Raw genomic sequence first — 18,436 nt, 5'->3', positions numbered from 1 at the left:
CTTTTTCCTCTCGGTCGAGACAATCGTCGTATAAGGAACGAAATGTCGAGCACTCTTCGTTTAGCACTCGTTCAGCGAACAACGACTGATCCTATAATCCTTGGATGATTCCACACGACGTTGTTTTTTAAGGATCGCGGCAAGATAGACAGAAACCTAACAGGCGAGGAGGAATTTTATAGGCGCGTTTAAACCAAGAAAAACGACAAAAACAACAGCAACAGTAACAGCAACATGTCGTTGAAGACAGGAGACGCTTCATCGAATCTTCAACCACTTTCGCTTGGGATATTGGAATCGTGGTAAGTAATCGAGCGACCCCCTCGTTGATTCGAGAATCCCCGAATCCCTCTCTATCTTTCCTTCTCCCAGTTTTTAGATTTTTCTCCGAGTCTTCTCGCATTCAGAAAAATATATACTGCATATTTAAGTAAATATTACATACTTATTTCAAGTATTTCATACATTTATATATTCCAAATCATAAACATCAAATTTACTCAAAATATGTTCTGAAACCTAGTAAGTTTACTTCAATCAAGAATATTAAATTAAAACACTAAAATTTCAATTAATTTGTTCAAATCCGCTGAATTTAATTTTCCTTTGATAAAGTTTATGATATTCTTGGAAAAAGAATAAATTCCTTTTTCTTGTGTAAATGATAATTATCATTTGAACTTTTCTAATATATTTCGATAGTATCGTCAAGAAAAAAATATTCTTCGTTCAAGATAACTATTATTTTTGAAAGAAGAAAAGTAAACTGAACAATTGTTTTCCTTTAGCGTCGCTTGATGATCTCACAGCCCCAGCTGCAGCAGCAATTGCCGTAGCTGGAGCATGCGAAAGCCCGTTTTAATTCCGTTCGAAAATCTTATTCAACACTCGACTGTATTGTACTAAGTACCAATTTGTAACAGCTCGCAGTCCGAAGAATCCAAACCGCAGTCCGAAGAATCCAAACCGCAAGAAGACACCACGGAGAAGTTGAAATACGAGGAAAGTTCCGCAAGCAGCCCGTACGTATGTTCGATCTGCAAGTTCCAAATAGTCCAGAGGTACGTCAGTCGTTTCTTCATGAGAACGATGATTGATATTTTCATCACATTTGATAAGAACATGCCATTCCACGATTAGATTGTTACCATCAAATTTCGTTTCTCCACTCTTCCCTGCGGGTGTTCGGAAAAGCTCAACATTCGCTATCTTCGTTGACGGTTACTAATAATAACGCACAACTAAGCTTCAATAAAACCTCAATTAAGCCTTAAAGAGGTTGCAAAGCTCAGTGTTTTTTCAATAGCGTATTAAAGGGACCACTTATATAAATTCAGTATTTATCAAGCAAAATTACGTTCCTATACGTTTATTTTACTAAATTAAAAAATCTTAAGTTATGATATGAATAATAGTAATAACATAAATATTAATTGAAGTGAGCATATATACGCAATAATGCGAATAAATATGAAAATATTATTCTGTATTATTGTATCAAAGGGAATATTTACTTTTCCGTTTATGTATTCTCGAACAAAAGGAATCTTTCCACTTGAGAAGAAAGATAAATTCGGGAACTCGTTCTTGAAAAGTTCGATCGCTACGCCATAAACTTCGATCAAAAAGAACGAAGAAAGACCAGATCGGCACGATCCAGGCTGAATTTATTCCTTCACTTCCGATACATCGTATCTTCCAGGAGACTGATCGTGGAGCATCTGATCCTGCACATCACGCCCAACGAGACCGTGGAGACGGCCAACGCGGGGCATATCACGGAAACAGGACGGGAGATGGTGAACACGGCGTTGGAGCAGCTGGGGCAGATCCACAAGGAGCAAATCGCGTTTCCGTCGGCGGACGACCATGAGAACGATGTCGAGGAGCCGGGGGTGCGGACGCCCATTTTCAACGCCCAGGGCCAGCCGAAGAAGTACTCGTGCAGAAAATGCGGCTTCAAAACGGTGACGAAGATCGAGCAGTGGGCTCACACACCGATCCACGTGAAGCCAGAGAAGCTGTTGTACTGCTACAAGTGTCCGTTCGTCACTGAGTACAGGCACCACCTGGGCTTCCACCTGATGAACCACATCGGCTTGAAGCCGTACAAGTGCACCAAAGAGGATTGCACGTACACCTGCGTGAACCTGTCGATGCTCAACAGCCACCGAAAGTCCCATTCGAACGTCTACCCGTTCAGCTGCAAGGACTGTTCATACGCCGCCAAATATTACCACACGTTCAAGCAGCACCTGCGCAAGCATAAGCACAACCCGGCGCCGAGGCGCAACGACGACGGCACGTTCAGCGAGGTGGAGATCGACATCTACGGGACGAGACGCGGGCCCAGGCAGAAGTCGAAGAGCGCCAGCAGGCCGACATCGACGTCGACGGCGTCGGAGACGGAGAAGTCGAGCGAAAACACGATCGCCCAGGTGGCTGATGTCGGGTATGACAGCGACAACAGCAACGACGACAGCAACGACGGCGACGACATCGTCCAACAGCCCAGGACGACGTCACCGCAACCGTTGCCGCCGACGGAGACGTCGACACCGGCGCCGACGGAGACGCCGACACCGGCGCCGACAGAGACGCCGACACCGGCGTCGACGGAGACGCCGACACCAGGGTCATCTTCACAGACGACGTCCAAACCCATGTCCTTCGCTTTTAGCACCCTGGCGAACATATTCAACATGAAGAACGACAACCCAGTGAGGCAGAACGTCGAGCCGACGACCCAGCAGATGAGCTCTTTCCGCTTCTCGCCCAAGCTGCTTACCACGTTGAACACGAAGGTGCAGCAGCTCATGCCAACCGGTGGCTTCGTCTTCGGCGAGAGGACGCACACGACGACGTCGGCGCCGCAGAACACCGGAGATGCGGGGGAAGAGGTCGTCATGGTGGCTGCAACGACGAACGTCGTGGCGGTCCGGCAACCCGAGTTTTTCGAACACTTCAGCGCCGAGAACCAGCCGGCCGTCGGCAGAAACCAGGAGGAGCTGGAGCAGTTCTACAGCTCCGAGAACATGCCGTTGGACCTGACCTCAGGGTCGCTGAAGAAAAAGCACAACACCAGCTGCCAGCTCTCTTGCCGGCAAGCGTCGGCCTCGGGATTGCCGAGGAACGAGCCGAACACCGCCAGCTCGCAGCTCCCTTTTCAGCAGGCAAACCCGGCGTACTCGCAGAAGCCGTCGGCCGCCAACAAGAGGCGCAAGGGTGTCGCCGTCAAGCTCCAGATTGCGCCGGAGGACGACACTACGGACGAGGAATCTGCGAAGCAGAGCGGGAAGAGGCTCTGTCAGTCGAGCTCGCCCACCCCGTCGTCGGCTCCTCCTTCGACCTTGATCTCGGCCACCCCGGAAGACGCCCCGAACCCCGTCGGACCGACTCAGGAGCGCGAGCAGCAGCAGACAGCGGCAACAGAAGTAAGTTACATGTGCGTACACTGCGGGATACCATACCCCGATGTGGAGATGTACAACGCGCACATGAGCTGCCACGGACAAGACGACCCCTTCACGTGCAACTTGTGCAATCGACCTTACGGCGACAGGAAGAGGTTCGTCATCCACATACACGAGAAGTGCGCCAACCACGGGTAGCGGGTCGCGGAGCTCCGGCTCTGTTGTTGTATATTGTACAAAAAAGAACTATAAATTGGTGTGTGTTTGTATACGTGAGAAGAAAAAGAAGGAAGAGGAAGAACAGGGAAGAGAAAAGAAAAAGAATAAAGAGACTCTCTCTGATGTATAATATTAAAAAGTATTAGTAGTTTGATACCAATTTGATGATTGAGAGGGAATATCGCATTTAGTTAGACTGGATTTAATTAAATCTAACATCCTCCCGACATTGTCTGTGAGATTTTAAAGAACGAGGTCGGTCGGTCGGTCGGTCGGTCAAGAGAGAGAGAGAGAGAGAGAGAAGAGAGGTAGACATGTATATTGTAGCGAAATATTTATTTATTATAAAGTCATATTACATATAGTTTTTTACGTTCTAGAAGGTAAACACGACGATCCCCTCGTGCGCATGATACTTCGTCAAGGCGAGATTCCCTCGATTCTTACTCTTTCCTTTTCTTATGATTTTTCTGTTTTTTTTTTCTCCGCAAAAAAAAAGAGTAACGAGACCTCCTCCGCGCATCGTGAATCTCACGTGATCGCGAGAGCCGTCGCGAGTTTCTTTAAATTACGAAATGATGATAGTCTCCGGCGACCGGCGCTTAATTACTTACGTATCCCGACGATTAATTATTAACGCGTTGCGATTTAATTAATTGCTCTATTTGGCCGAATTCGGCCGAGTACGCCGAGGATGTTCGCGAATTCGACAGAGGTAACGATAGAAGAAGGAACGATAGACGAAGAAGAGGAAAAAGAGAAGGAAAGAGAAAGAGTAAGAGATAAAAAGAGAAAAAGGGAGGGGGGGGGCGGAAGAGAGTCGGCTGAGAGAAATGAGGGGAAAGTACGCGAGAGAAACGGGAAGAGAAAAGGAAGAAGTGAAGGAAGAAGAAGGAGAAGAAAGGAGAGAAAGCGTGGGCTCTTCGGTGTTCTTCGCACGATCTTCATTTTTCCGCGGCTCGAATTAACTCGGCGCACGCGCCTCCGATACCGATGTCGATATCGACGCGCTCGAATAAGACGAGAAATAAAGAAGAAATGAAACGGGGAGCAAAAGCTTGCCGACGAGCGGACGACACGCTGCGGAGGCCGACCGACACGCGATCCCTCCTCGTGATATTCGCCCTCACCCACATTTTCGAGGAGGATCGAGGAAATCGTGGACGACCGTTTCGGATCTCCCACGAACTCTCTTTCTCTCTCCGCAAGCCCCGGTCGGTCGCGAGGGACAGCTTTCTCGTCGCGCGAAACACTCGTTGCATCGGCGTACTCGGCCCGAGTGCGTCCGTCCGCGAGGACGCGCGCGTGCAGCACTCGAGGTTTACTTAAACCGAACGGAAGAGAGTGCGTCCTCCCTCCTAGCGCGGCAACAGCGGCGCAAGCCCGAATAACGCGAAGAAATCCGCGAGAAAGTCCGAAGAAGCCCAGAGAGAGGGGGAGAATTCAATTTAACGAAATTCTATCGAATTTTACCGAAATTTAACTCATCAATTGAATTCAAACCGAAATTGACCGAAATTTAATTAAACTCAATGAAATTTTACTTAACCAAATTTAATTAAACTTTATTCAACTCAATTTTGCTCAATTTTGGTAAATCAATTAAATTGGGTGAAATTCAATTTAACAAAAATTCAATTAGAGCAAATTAAATTGCATTAAATTGAATCGCGTGAAATTTAATTAAATTTAAGTGCTTGCTTAAGTGATTAAATCTAATTGAAGATTAATAAGATTTATCCTTTAAACCTCCTCTCTAGCCTCCTCCCTCTTTTACTTCCAGAGAGCATAAGTTTCGAAAAGACGTCCAGAAAAGGTGAAACATCTTGCGGACGTCTGTTTGAAGTTTGTGCCGTCCGTGGTGGCGACGCATTTTTCGGTGGGACGTTCACGTTATTCGGGTTTGCCTCTCGTACGATGAGCGGTTTCTCTCTCTTCCCGATCGCAACGAAAACTGCGCTTTCCGTCTGTACAGCTCATTCGTGCGCGTCGACCTCGTTGTCGATGCGACTGCTACGTATACCGGTCTTGCCTGTCCACGGGTAGATGTCCGGGCATGCCTGGCAGGTCTTCATGTACCTCACGCCGCTCTTGTGCCAGAGATTGCAGACCTTCGGGTTGTTGCATTTCTTCGGTCGGTCCTGCATGCACACGCCAAATTGCTCATTATCGTCGGGCTATTCGAGAGAAAAGGCCTCAAGAGCGAGAAAGGACGGGGTGGTGCTCACCGGATAATGGCATCCGAAGGATTCGAAAGTGTGCATGAGCGCCAAGGGCGTTGGATTCCTAATCCACTGGATGGCCTGCCAATTCGTGACCACCCATACGTCGTCCATGGCGACGATGGTGTCGAGGAACGATATGAAGCCTTCCTTGTGATGCGGCTGGGTGAACCATGCGGCGTGGTAGAACAGACCGAATGGCGCCCTGTCGACGTCACGATAACGCGAGAACCACGTGCGAATTAACGCGACTTTCGTAAGACAGGGGGACAATGAACGACCTGCCTAACGAAGGCGTTTGAGAANAAAAAAAAAAAAAAAAAAAAAAATAGAATTTCTGGTTACAAGAACTGAATTCGGAGAACCAAATCTTGGTTTTTTAAAACGAAACACTTGTCCGTTCATATCCAGGCAAGGATGTCGTTCGATTCGATTAAAGTAAAGTCAATTTCTCCGTGGACTTCACGCGGCAACGTGTAAAGGAGCAGATTCGCGAGTCGACAATCGCGGACGGCCCGCTACGCAATACGATCTGTCGCTTTCCACTAACCTGTTCGTCGTGTAATGCCGCTCGAAATTCTTAATGAGCATCTTGTACACGCCGTCCGGTGTCGGTGGGTTGCTGCAGGCGTCTCCCATCGAGCATCTACCGCCGTTGAGATCTTGCCACATTACCATAGGAACTTCCCACAAGCCCGGATAGGATCTCGTGGGACAGGGCGGTATCATGCAGTCGTGGAAGAGCTTGTAATCCAACGTGTACGGCCAACTGGGCGGCCGGTTCTCATAGATCGGCATGGAGGAGTCGTACGTGAAGTTCGTGTCCCAGAGCATCTTGAACATGTTGTTGCCGCCGACCTGCGAGTGCAACGGTCGCAACCAAACGTATGTAGAGCGTCGTTGCATCGCCCCCGAATCACGTCGTTCCGCGCGTCTCCGAGGGTACCGGAATTCTCGCGGAAACTCGCGTTCATTCACATTGAATTGAAATTTCGGTTTGCAAGCTGAGCCGGCGAATTCCGTCGAACTTGAAGCATCATCTTAAAATATCGAGTGTGTACTGGGCGGCCCGAAAGTCGATTTGGAAAATGCATAACTATTTTATACGCGTGAACGTTTTTGCAAAGCGAGCTAAAATTATAGTTTTAGTTTCGGGGAAAAACCAGGTTTTCTCCTCCACTTTTCCGCCGATTTCTCCGGGTCGGTTCTAAAAGTGTAAAAATTCGTTTAGAAAAATTCACGTGTGTTCGGGCAGAATTTGCCACGTTTTCTCTTCCCGTGACGAAGTGCCTGATGTACAGTTCAAGAAGAATCGGACGAGCCGACAAAAGTTCAACGCGAGGTATCAAGTATTAACGCGTTTATTATTCTCTCTTAATCGCGAACGAGAAACAATAAGAGCTGGCAAAAAAGCACTCACCGATAAGAAGGGAGCCCTCATCCCCCGCACGTCCTCCAGCTTGACGCCTCCGTAAGCCGACAGGATCTCACGTTGGCCGGCGACCTCTCGCGCCCACTTTCGCGCCGAGAACTGTTCGCCGAAACTGTGTCTGTCGTAATGGGTTTCTCGTCGATCATTTGGAATTATGAGGAATTAAACGAGCCTTCGCATTCGCCGATCGCGCGCCGGCGCCGAACTCGAGGTGGTCGACGACGACGTCCGCCGTGACGGCGCAGACGTCTTTTTCTCTTTTGATTACGCAATCGTTAACGGCCAGACGTTAACGTCGCTTTTGCAGAATGACGAGACGCCGAGAGCCGTCGAAAGAACGCACGATTGAGATTTCGTACAAGGAAGTCCACTTTCGCTGCTGAACGAGTCTTTATTGATATCTCTCTCGAAATTACTCTTTATCGATATGGTCGCCTTAAAAGATTTTTTCATAAGAAATTCATCGTTTATTCGCTGATTTATTCGTAAAAAGAAAAAAAAAAACACTCGATAGCTCTCGTCATCTATTCTTTTTTTTTATGGATTATTTTCGCACGAAAAATTCCTTCTTCCCTTTAATCGGCTCTTTCATCGAGAACGACGTAGAATAAGAGCGACAGGAAGTTTGAAATCGTACGATAACAACAAGATATCTGTTATAAAATAACGCAACAGAAATGTAACAGCGCGAAATATATTTCCCGAAGGCGCCATCGCGCCGTCACCTCGACCTGCTCGGCGTAGCGCGACGATAGCGAAAGCGATCGATCGGATCGATCGATCGACCCGATGAGCGAGCGATTACACCGTGCCACTTGTTAACTCACTCGTCGACGAGACGAGCTAGTGTTAATTCCAGCACCGAGCGGCCCTGTTAAAGCGTAGGCGATAATCGCTTTTCGGTAACTCCAACGGGAGTGATTAATAGCTCGACGTTTATCCGTGATATTGAAGTGCACCGATGAGACGGGTGATTGCAATTGCCGAGAGCAAGCGTGATTGATACAGATTGGGTCGCATGTGCGCGCGAATGAAAATGGAAGAGCACGGTGGTTCGTCCGGGACGCTCGATTCCCTCGCGGTGTCCGACCGATGTTTCACCGTAATTTATTTCACTTCGTTTGCAAAACAGACGATGGGCCTTGGATATCCCCTCTCCGGAAGGATCTCGTTATGTCGCGAATAAATCGGAAATCAAGAATTGATTGAATTGGTTCTCTCTTTTTTTTTTTTTTTAATTAGTGCCAGAATCGAAATCGATTCTGATCAATTTTGAATCTCTGTCAAGGTCGGAGTCAGAATTGATTTTGACGTAAATTCGGGATTTTACGCATGCCCACCCCGAGACTTTGCTCTCGCTGCTGAGAACATAATCGCGAGAATAAATCGCGTTTACATCGAGCGCGTTCGGATTCGTCTGACGACGATCTTCCGGCGAGCTCTTTTTTCCTTTCTTCGCCTGGCTACTTACGAGACCGTGTGGGAGGCAATCTCGTGGCCGGTGGCGTAGAGATTTTGCACCTGGCTGTAGTCGGTCCACTCGTGGGACACGTAGAAGGTGGCCGAGATGGGACAGCCGTTCGGGTTCTTTCGTCCCTTCTCGAACAGATCGGCGTACAGGCCCTTGTTCAGGTCATTCACGGAATCGTCGAAGGTCAAGAGTACGATTTGCGGTATCTCCTCCGGTAGGTAGTCACCTGTTCGTTTCGGGATCGCGGTTCGGAAGGTGATTCAAGAGACGTGGGCGTATAATAGAGTGGGAAAGGGGGCGGTCGGGGGGAAACGGTGAAGAAAGAGAAAGAGAGGCACGGAGGAGAAGGGAACGGAAACGCGCGCTCGAGAGATTGTCGTCGAGAGGTGTGTGCGTGTCGCGTGCCGAGTCGTCGTTCGATTTAATTTCAATTCAATTTACGTTCGTTCGTTTTTTTTTGTCCACGGTATATCGGTGTGTGATGTGGAGTTTTTTTTTTTTTAAATATGGCGAGCGTTTTTCATACATGACGTTTACGCGTGGGAGTATTTGTGCCGGTGGTCGATGTGTGACAATGTGTGACACGTTAGAGTCGGCGCGTGATGGGAATGAGGAGCGTGTGATGTGGCGATGAAGAGAGCGTGAGAGAGAGAAAGAGAGAGAGACAGAGAGGCAAAGAGAAAGAGAGAGAAAGAAAGAAAAGAGTTAGTACCACGCGTCGTTAGTATACGACTCGGGTGTCGTGCACACCTGGTGAAACCGCGTGTTTTACGGCGCGTCGCTATCGGGCCGGGCGATCCCTTCGGTACGACGAGAGATCGCCGATCTCTCGCATCGCGCGGTTTCACCGGGCGAGTACAGTGATTTGCGTTTTTCAGCCGCCCACAGCGGATCCTCTAATTGCACGGTGCCGTCGCATCGTCTTCGCGATCGGTGGAACGCGATCGGTAACGAGCACACGAGCTGTACACGTGTGTACCTTGACCCTGTCTGAATTGAAATTTCTCCTCCACATCCGCCCGGCGGATCTTCCGTAGAATTTAAAGGGACCGACGAGGGGAATTTCATCTCGATGCCGCGTATGTTCACCTACTTGCCGTCTTCCCAGCGTTCGTTAGGTCTTTCCGTACGCAGAAATAAAATTCGTATTAATTTATGTTCTCGTGTATGAACAAGGATGTACAGGGTGATTCGAAAGGTTATTCGTAAGCTTAAAGGGCGTGTAAAGGAGTCGGAATAAAACGACTTTCGATTAGGAACCAATGGGGGACTACGTTACGGCCAATGTACCAGTGAAATAAGTTTTAAATTGCCTCGAACGTAGTTACGTGACACGTCAACTTCAACCTTTGCAAAGCAATCTTTCCAGAAATTTCGCGCATAATCGCGCCCGGTGACCGGCAATCGACGAAAACGAAGCCCGATCTATACGGAAACGATATAAATATATAATCATAAATTGATAAAAAAATATAAATATTAATTAGAGATTGGAAAGTACACACACACACACACACACATATATATATATATATATACAACATGAGACGTACGTGAATATAAGTTGCAGAAAAAATCCTCTCGGGCGAGAGGCTGCGACGTTATTAAACAACACCTGGAGGACCCGCTCGTCGGAGGATCCGTGCATTGCAGGATCCGCCGTGGACGCGTCGCGCTTCTCGATCGACGTCTCCGTGGCGCGTGCTCTCCGCCGAAGGAGAGGACGCGCGACGGTCAAGTGGACGGTCAAAGCGAGCAGACGGAGGCGGAAAAAATCGGACGTCGAAAGTCGGACGCACGCACGCAGCCAAATGGAGAGAGAAAGAGAGAGAGAAAGAGAGAGAGAAAGAGAGCGAGAGAAAGAGACACGATGAATGCAGAAACACGTACACGGAGAAAAATAATTCAGAGGGGCAGCAAATTTTCTTTTGCTTTTCGTAGCAAATAAATAAATAAATAAATAAATATATATATATATATTTTTTTAGGAATTGATTTTCGAAGTCGTTTTCATGGTGATAAGATGAACGTACGTTAATGCGAACTTTTCCTTGTAAAATAACCTCAAGGATCGGCTTCTAAAATATTAGGCAATATTAATGAGACACCATGTACATATTTATTTTTACATTGTATATTTGATTTGCTGCGACAGCGTGAAACTTGCTGTTCCCCTAAACGATTTTCCTCCGTGCGCGATGCGCGCGAGCGTTTCGTGTCTCGTGGCGAGTTCCCCTGGTGAAGACAACGCGTTTCATGACGATGACGATGACGGTGATGCGCTTGAACAGTGAGAACCCGCGAGAGCCGACTTACGAGACTGTGTGCGACGCCATTTCGTGGCCGTCCGCGTAGAGATTTTGCACCTGGCTATAGTCCGTCCACTCGTGCGAGACGTAAAACGTCGCCGAGATCGGGCAGCCGTTCGGATTTTTACGGCCGTTTTCGAACAGGTCGCTGTACAGCGGCCTGTTCAGGTCGTTCACGGCGTCGTCGAACGTGAGCAGAACGATCTGCGGCGTCTGCTCGTTCGGAATACCACCTGCGTGCGTGTCATCACAGTTTCATCATCGCGGTGGTATACGAGCGCGTATATCGTTACCGCACGTGTCACACGCGCTCTCTCTCTTAGGCTTTTGAGAAATTCGTTATTTCTATGTCTACCTAGGAGAAATGGAGATTCTCCGGGCGTCATTTTACCGAGGAGTCGCGCCTACCGGTGTTGGAAAATCGGGGAATTCTCGTAGATCGTTTCTCTCTAAGAATCGTCTCTCTGTCTCTGTCTCTCTGTCTGTCTGTCTCTCTCTCTCTCTCTCTCCTTTCGTCCGCGAAGCGAAGGAGAAAACGACAATTTCACCAACGTAATGAGACTTTAATGGCGTCAGTTACCGGGGTATTTCTTAAATTAACTGAGTATTCTAGAACCAAACAGCCGATTTTTGCCCTCTTATTCTCATTATTTTCACTTCTTATTCGCGTTATTTTCATTATTCTCATTAATTCCGCTCGTTATTCTAAATTTCTTATTTCTGCTTCCTGCTCTAATTATTTATTGTCCAAGTTATTGTACGTGTGAAAGTATGAAGGAAAGGTCAATAAAGAAAATAGGCACTTTTCCGAGATACTTAATTTTTCTATCAGGATATATTGAGCACATGGAGTTGATGTAAAAATTCGTTCCGTTTCTTCATCAGTTCTTCGCTCAGAGATCACAGAATTTCTACGTAGGATCATATAGTTACACGGAGAAAATAGTGTAGTAAAAATTACCACAAAATTGTATAATTCCGTTATGGTCCAGCATTACAAAATTTTGCGATAATTGTTACTATAATATTTTCCCTGTGTACCGGAAAGATGGCAGGTCATCGAACAAAACGGAGTATATCTAATTGATCGATTGTATCTTAAAATAAATAAAAGTCACATGTGCATTTTGATTAAAATACGGGACGAGTTGCATCAACCCAATAAAATGTAAAATACCCGGCAAGGTATTCAGTTTTCGTTCGACCTCGGTTCAAAATATCTCCAAACCCGTTGCCAGGAAGAATAAGAATATTTATGCAGAGAAAAATATATGATTCCAAAGAAACTGTTTCTGATCCCGATAATACCCGCGAGTTGGGTATTCAGGCCATATAGAAAAACCCGGATTACACGGATAGCGCGTTTTCACGATCGTTTTTCACGTCAATCATTCGGTAGACGATCCGAGACGATCAACGGCAATCGGTCGATCGATCGTTCTCGCTGGAACGTCCCTCTCGAGCGCGAATTTCGCTTTCGATTTCGAAGGGCGACGCACGTCGGGCGTGGATATATTTGTGTTTCACTTTCGAGCGTGCGGCGTGTAACGGCGGTCTCCGCGGCGTATATGTAACGTTAGAGAATCGGAGAAAGTCCTCCGCCCGCGAGAGAGAGAGAGAGAGAGAGAGAGACCGTCTAAACCGTTCGTCAAACTTAACATTCGCGACGCGAAGTCGCACCGACCGAGTCACGAATGTCTCCTCCCGCCCGGCACGTTCGGCCGGCCGAACGAGATATTCTCGTCTCGGCTTTATCACGGCTGATTTAATCGATCCGAGCTCTCCCCTCCCTGCTGACGCGGCGGAGAACAGATGAGCGCAGAATTCGACGACTTTCCAACGAGATATCCGCTTTCCAGAACGGCGCCCCACTTCCTCGTTCGCGTCCAGCTGGCGCGCGTTCCGAGCTTCCGGCACGCGGGATGCGCGGCCGGCTTTTCCGCTCGGGCGTTTTCTATCTCTGACACGTCGTTTCCGGTCCACTTCTAAGCCGGCCGGCACCTCCGGTATTCGCGATTACGAAAGACAAAACGTCACCGTCGCGAAGTTGCGACCACCGCTGCCGATACGCTGCTTTACGATCGCGACGGCCGATCCCGAGTCGAAATTTCATTTTCTTCGGAATTCTTTTCAATTTCCGCTGCACGTTGATGGAAATACTATCTACACTTCGTGAAATTTGGTAAAGTTTCGAAACAATTGATATTCGGAAGCTGAAATATTTTATGTATTTTGTGCATTCCATGTTTTCAAATTTCGACTAGAGCTGACTTCGAACGCGGTTTTGAGATGAATTTCCGCGACTTCCTCTGAAAACTCGGAGAAAATCGGACGGGAGATGTGAGAGAGAGAGAGAGAAAGATCGGTAGAATTTCAATCAATCGGCCGATTGCAGTGGGTCGTCCCGAAAGAGAGACAGAAAGACAGACTTTCATCGAGAATAGCAATTGACGCGATAAAAAATGAAGATTTACCTGGGATGTCGGAACCTCCGCAGCTACAATCCGGAAGCAGGCAGACGTCCTTGCGACATTTCGCCGCGGGCTTGTCGACTTGTGGTGTCGGATAGATCGGCGCCGGCCTCACCGGCGGATACCTGTAGATATCGATGAACTCCTGCGCCTTCGAAACTATCTCGGTGGATGGCTTTAACGTGGGTCGGGATGATCGCCTGGGGGCGTCGGAAAAAAAAGTTTCGTTAGCAGGATTTGTTAAATCTGTCTGATTCGATTCGGGTTAAACCCGATCGAGATAATACGTCTCGCATCAAATTAATTCACCACATTAACGATAACTTTCATCATGGGCCGTTCCCGTTGGAACGAAGAATAGAATAAAACTTGGGACGAAAGAAAGGAGGAGCGAATGTTACAAAGTGACGATGATTATTCCTCTCAACGGACGAATTTCACGTCGGCCGTCGAGAAGGTCCACCTGAATAACCTTCAGATGGTTTCAGTTGAAGATATTCGTTAGAGAAAGATTCGAACGGAAGAAGCTTCCTTCTTTTCTTTTTTAACAAAAGAAGAGTTTTATCAGCTCTTCTTTTGCTAATAACTTTTTAATCAACAAGAATCGACAAGGCTGAGATCTTTTAAAAGTCGGGATCTTCGAGCTGAAGATGACCGAGATGAGATTGTCATCTTAGCTTCCTCGGAATTATCATCCAAAATTTTGACCCTCGGAAAATATATTCAATGTGCGGATCAAGCGGTAAAACGACACCGACTTTTGATCATTCCTTGGGAAATTAACGAGCAAAATCTCCCTCGCGAGGAACATTCCACTTGATGCCGCGAGTCGGCGAGAAAAGACTTCTGAAGAGACGCGGCGAAGCCGAAAATCCACGCCTTACGTATCCGTAATGGCGTGGATCGCGCTCGCGGACTCGCGGGGAATGTGCTACATCATTCGAATCCTGCCTCATCGAGGAAAGTGAATTGACAATGAACTTACGGCGGCGCCGTGCCCCGATGGATCTGCTGCGGTCGACCTCGGCTGAAAGAAGAAAGCAAACACGTGAAGAGGGGGAGGAGGAGGAAGAAGAAGAAGAAGAAAAAGGTGAGAGAAGAGAGGCAGAAAATTAGGGCGGGAGATAAGATCCGAGGATTTCCGGCGGCGCGAATAAGGAAAATGCTCGTTTATTACCGCGTGACGGAGAAAGCGCGTAAAGCGAGCAAGCGAGGGACTTCGTTTTACCACCGACGCCGGGCGAAATCGGATCTCGGCCGGCGGAAATCGGCGCCAGGGCCGTCCCTTTCGCGTTTCGCGCCACGCGCCAAAATTCGCATCCGCGTGTCGTGTTGTTGGCAAGTGCGTAAAAATGTCATCCACCGCGACGGATCCGACGAAAACACGTCAATATCCTACATTATCTTCCAGTTATCGCGATAAAATCTTACAAGTATCAAATCGAACGTTGATTTCCACGTGATCTCGACTCGACTTCGACATGACTTCGACATGATTTCGACCGAATTTTTCATCGACACGTAAACCCGGCATTATGTATATATAATTATTATAATTATTAAATATATTTTTCTCTCAGTGTAAATTCTCGATTACACGTACCGAAGTAACGTATTTCCGGAGGCGTAGGGGGAGGGTAATAATCGGTATATATACACAAGAAGAAGAGAATTAATCCAAGCGTACACTCGTCACGTCATTCCAAGCCCTGCCTGACGGTAGCGGGGAGGCGAGAGATTAAAGATCGAAAGCTAAGCGATCAATTATCGAGTACCTCGGTGCGTTGACGGTGTAGGGTCTGCTGGTCGTGCTGGGGATTTGCGTGCTCGTGGTCAGCGGTATGAAGGTGTCGACGATGACGTTCGGCGTCGTAACGTGGACCACGGGATGGCTAAGCACATTTGTCCTGCATTTGCGAAGAGGGGCACACGATTAAAAACGCGTGTGCGCGTTGCGCAACGCGCGAGAAGGAGGATGATCATCCTCCTTCTCCTCCTCGTAACCGTCGATGTAATCGCCGATGTAACCGCCGATTCGCGACGTGAGAACGAAGACCGGCGGGACGAGTCTCAAATCCAGTGTGCGACGAGGTGTATTTTTAATGAAGATCGGAGGATTACGCGAGCGAGCATCGACGCTTTTAGACGATTTAACGGGATCGTGAGTGTCCCGACGGTGAGGACGCGTTAGAAGGAAGCGGCGGCGCGGGAGAAGCGATCGACGCTTCCTTGGGCACCTGCGCTCGGAGGGAAAATTAGCCTGGGGGGGGGGGAGAAATAATTAGCCGCATCGCAGCAAGCTCTGTCGATTACTACGCGGAAAACGATTTGTCGAGAGAAACTAATTGCCATTCGCTGGATTACTCCGCCGGAAAATTGTTTTGCTGTAAGGACGAGTCAGCGAATGCAGGAAAATACTATTCTTGTTCTAACAGAGCAAATTAATGCGTGACAATCCGCGGCAAATGCAATTTATCTCTAACGAGCTCCGGGCTAATTCTTCCCCCGAGTGTGTGCGAACGCTTCGGAAGGAAAAAGAGTGCACATTGCAGAGATAATTTTTCAACAGGTATATACGGGCGTTCCTCGTTTTGCTTGAGGGACCCCGAAGGCAGGAACGCGCGTGCAACGCGAGAGGAAGATCTCGCCTTAGAGTCTCATTAGGGTATCAAAAGCGTATCGAATATGTATTCGAGAGTTAACGTCTGAATTATTGCGCCTTGAGATCCAAAGGAGAAAGTTTCTGGCTTCTCAGCGACGGCGTCGCGCGCGCGCTCTTGGAGGCGATATAACGAACGCGGTTGAAATATCTCGCGAGGCCGACTAATTTGTGATTTTCCGTCGAGAAATATATTTGCTTTCCGCGTTATAAAAGATAGTGACCGGTAGCGCAGAAATTCGCGGTAGGGGAGCACAGCTCCTCGATTTCGTTCCGTGCGGGAAAGCCGCTCGCGAATTCGAGACTCGTCGCGAGGGGATTAATCAAATCACCGGCCGGTGTATCATCGATGACCGCATTATAAGCAGCGTAATCGCGTAATTAAATGGTGAAAAAGAAACGTTGCAGCGACAAGCGAATGTCGCGGCGTTATCGCGAGCGGAATGTAGCGCCATGCTTCGATTAAGCCTTAACGTTCGCTAATCTAAAACTCGTTAGTCTTCCTAATAGTCCCTAATAAGATATAATGTGACGCAATATCATGCGTTAACATATATTTGCGATATGATGACGACGATTGACGAGGACGATGACGTTCTGACGTGGATGTGATTATGCTGGCACTATGAAGATGACACGAGTATGATGATGGTACGATGACGGTTACACGTATGTATGATAATGATATGATGAAAGTATTATACATGGTGGGCCAAATAAATAATCAACTACCATAATGCACAGGCATGTCCATGTTACGATTAAGAAGACTGAGGAATTTCGGCTTGATAAATGTTAAGGCTTCATTAAAGCTCGGTGTGCGCGTACGTACGTACGTGAACGACTCGAAACGATTCGACGCTCGACGCTGCAGAGATCGACAGGACGAGATTAAAAAGCGGCTATTCTTGCACGTGGCACATTTCGCTCGTTACGAGCTCATTGCGCGAGATGCAACCGGGTAATCGGCGGGAGATCGTTCGCGAACGACAACGAGAAATTATAAAACGGGACCCGCTCGTGCGCAAGCCGGTTAAATCGCGGGACGATCAATTAATCGAAGCGCTTTCCTTACCTGTACTGCTGGCCGTCAGTAATGCGGAACTTGTTCTTGTTCAGCTGCGCCTGGAACGCAAAAGCGGAGAAACCATTCGTGACTGCTCACGCGAAATGTCTTTTCTAACGAGGCTAACCCGCGAATTGGCGATTATCACTCGCAACTTCGGCGAGACTGGATTAGCATTCCCCACGGACAAACGCGGGCGAACGGTATTCCAATTTCGGATTTAAAGCGAATCTGTGTGTCTCGTGGAGTCCCGGATTTCCAATGGCGATATTAAAGGGCCTCTACACAAATGTATTATTTGCTGAGAAAAAAAACACTTTCATGTACTTCATTTAATGATCTAAGTGATAAATGTCAATTTTGGAGCGAAATTAAGAGAAGCGTACACAATATTACAAACACGGAGACATTGTTTAGTTCTGTTTTTCTTGTTAATGCCTTATTCATACGTCGATATGAGCTAATAGAACTGCATGGATAATCGGAAGCGATATATAAATATTTAAATATATATATATACATATACATGTCGCGAATATTATTATAAATTGTAAATTTCTTATGGTTATGTTTTCAAAACAGAAAAATCCATCATTCTAAAATTTTTATATAATGCCTCTATATCAATTTTCAAGATCACGGTAGATTTTCATTAAGATCCTAAATGTGGTTTAGAATAAATTAAAAATAAAAGTGAAAGATATCAAGGAATACGTATAAAAAGCATTATCTTCATTTGCAAATAAATATTTCAGTTCCCGAATAGTCAATCAGTTTTCTAATTACGCCAACAATTAGGTCACTTAAATCTACGTGCGGTACAGGTTTCAACGAATTCTTAAAACAATGCTCCGAAGTCCAGTTTCATTCCCCGATATTTTCATCTCAAAAACGACGTTTATTAACGCGTTCGCGAAAATCTTTGTATTCTAAGGCGGCCGCAGAATTCCGCAATTTCGAGCCGAGGATATGGCCGCTTACCTGATTCTCATAGATATCGTAGTCCTGCACATCCTGATTGAGATTGTACTTGTCCGCCTCGTTGACCGCGACCTTCTTCGGCTTCTGGTACTGCTTCGTGTTCACCTCGCTGATCTTCACGTTCGGTTGCTGCACCGTTTGGTTCACCGTGTATTGATTGTAATCTGCCGCGGGCCGCGATACATGAAAGAAA

General features: G+C 47.3%; 2 protein-coding genes across 5 annotated transcripts in view; one reads left to right on the top strand and one right to left on the bottom strand.

Annotated features, from left to right (window-relative positions):
- The first annotated feature begins 234 nt into the window (after positions 1-234).
- On the top strand, positions 235-3,611 carry LOC106742236 (protein hunchback-like). Its single transcript, XM_014614981.1, has 3 exons — positions 235-302; positions 924-1,061; positions 1,703-3,611. The coding sequence occupies exons 1-3, from the start codon at positions 235-237 to the stop codon at positions 3,609-3,611; spliced, it is 2,115 nt and encodes a 704-aa protein (XP_014470467.1).
- Positions 3,612-3,805: 194 nt separating this feature from the next.
- LOC106742321 overlaps positions 3,806-18,436 on the bottom strand; it is an 82,056-nt gene continuing 67,425 nt past the window's right edge. For 2 of the 4 annotated variants that reach the window (XM_014615172.1, XM_014615170.1), the window contains exons 8-17: positions 18,244-18,407; positions 17,272-17,321; positions 15,313-15,444; positions 14,523-14,564; positions 13,541-13,737; positions 11,074-11,299; positions 7,275-7,404; positions 6,405-6,712; positions 5,861-6,059; positions 3,807-5,773 (exon numbers count right to left, since the gene is read on the bottom strand). In XM_014615172.1, coding sequence (XP_014470658.1) covers positions 5,609-5,773; positions 5,861-6,059; positions 6,405-6,712; positions 7,275-7,404; positions 11,074-11,299; positions 13,541-13,737; positions 14,523-14,564; positions 15,313-15,444; positions 17,272-17,321; positions 18,244-18,407 — 1,613 coding nt within the window. In that variant the 3' untranslated portion in view covers positions 3,807-5,608. Of the gene's footprint in view, positions 5,774-5,860; positions 6,060-6,404; positions 6,713-7,274; positions 7,405-8,757; positions 8,984-11,073; positions 11,300-13,540; positions 13,738-14,522; positions 14,565-15,312; positions 15,445-17,271; positions 17,322-18,243; positions 18,408-18,436 lie in introns of all 4 variants that reach the window. The other 2 variants (XM_014615171.1, XM_014615173.1) reach the window with 2 other exon arrangements.

The sequence above is a fragment of the Dinoponera quadriceps genome, unplaced genomic scaffold (assembly GCF_001313825.1).
Source record: "Dinoponera quadriceps isolate SergipeBrazil2010 unplaced genomic scaffold, ASM131382v1 scaffold628, whole genome shotgun sequence".
Lineage (NCBI taxonomy): Eukaryota > Metazoa > Arthropoda > Insecta > Hymenoptera > Formicidae > Dinoponera > Dinoponera quadriceps.
The sequence above is the reverse complement of the archived record's forward strand: the minus strand, read 5'-3'. Positions and strand labels throughout refer to the sequence as shown.

Bases quoted from the DNA above. Each gene is read 5' to 3' on its own strand.
- LOC106742236 (XM_014614981.1), top strand. From the start codon at position 235: ATGTCGTTGAAGACAGGAGACGCTTCATCGAATCTTCAACCACTTTCG. The intron at 303-923 runs GTAAGTAATCGA...AATTTGTAACAG, and splicing joins CTTGGGATATTGGAATCGTG to CTCGCAGTCCGAAGAATCCA. The intron at 1,062-1,702 runs GTACGTCAGTCG...CGTATCTTCCAG, and splicing joins AAGTTCCAAATAGTCCAGAG to GAGACTGATCGTGGAGCATC.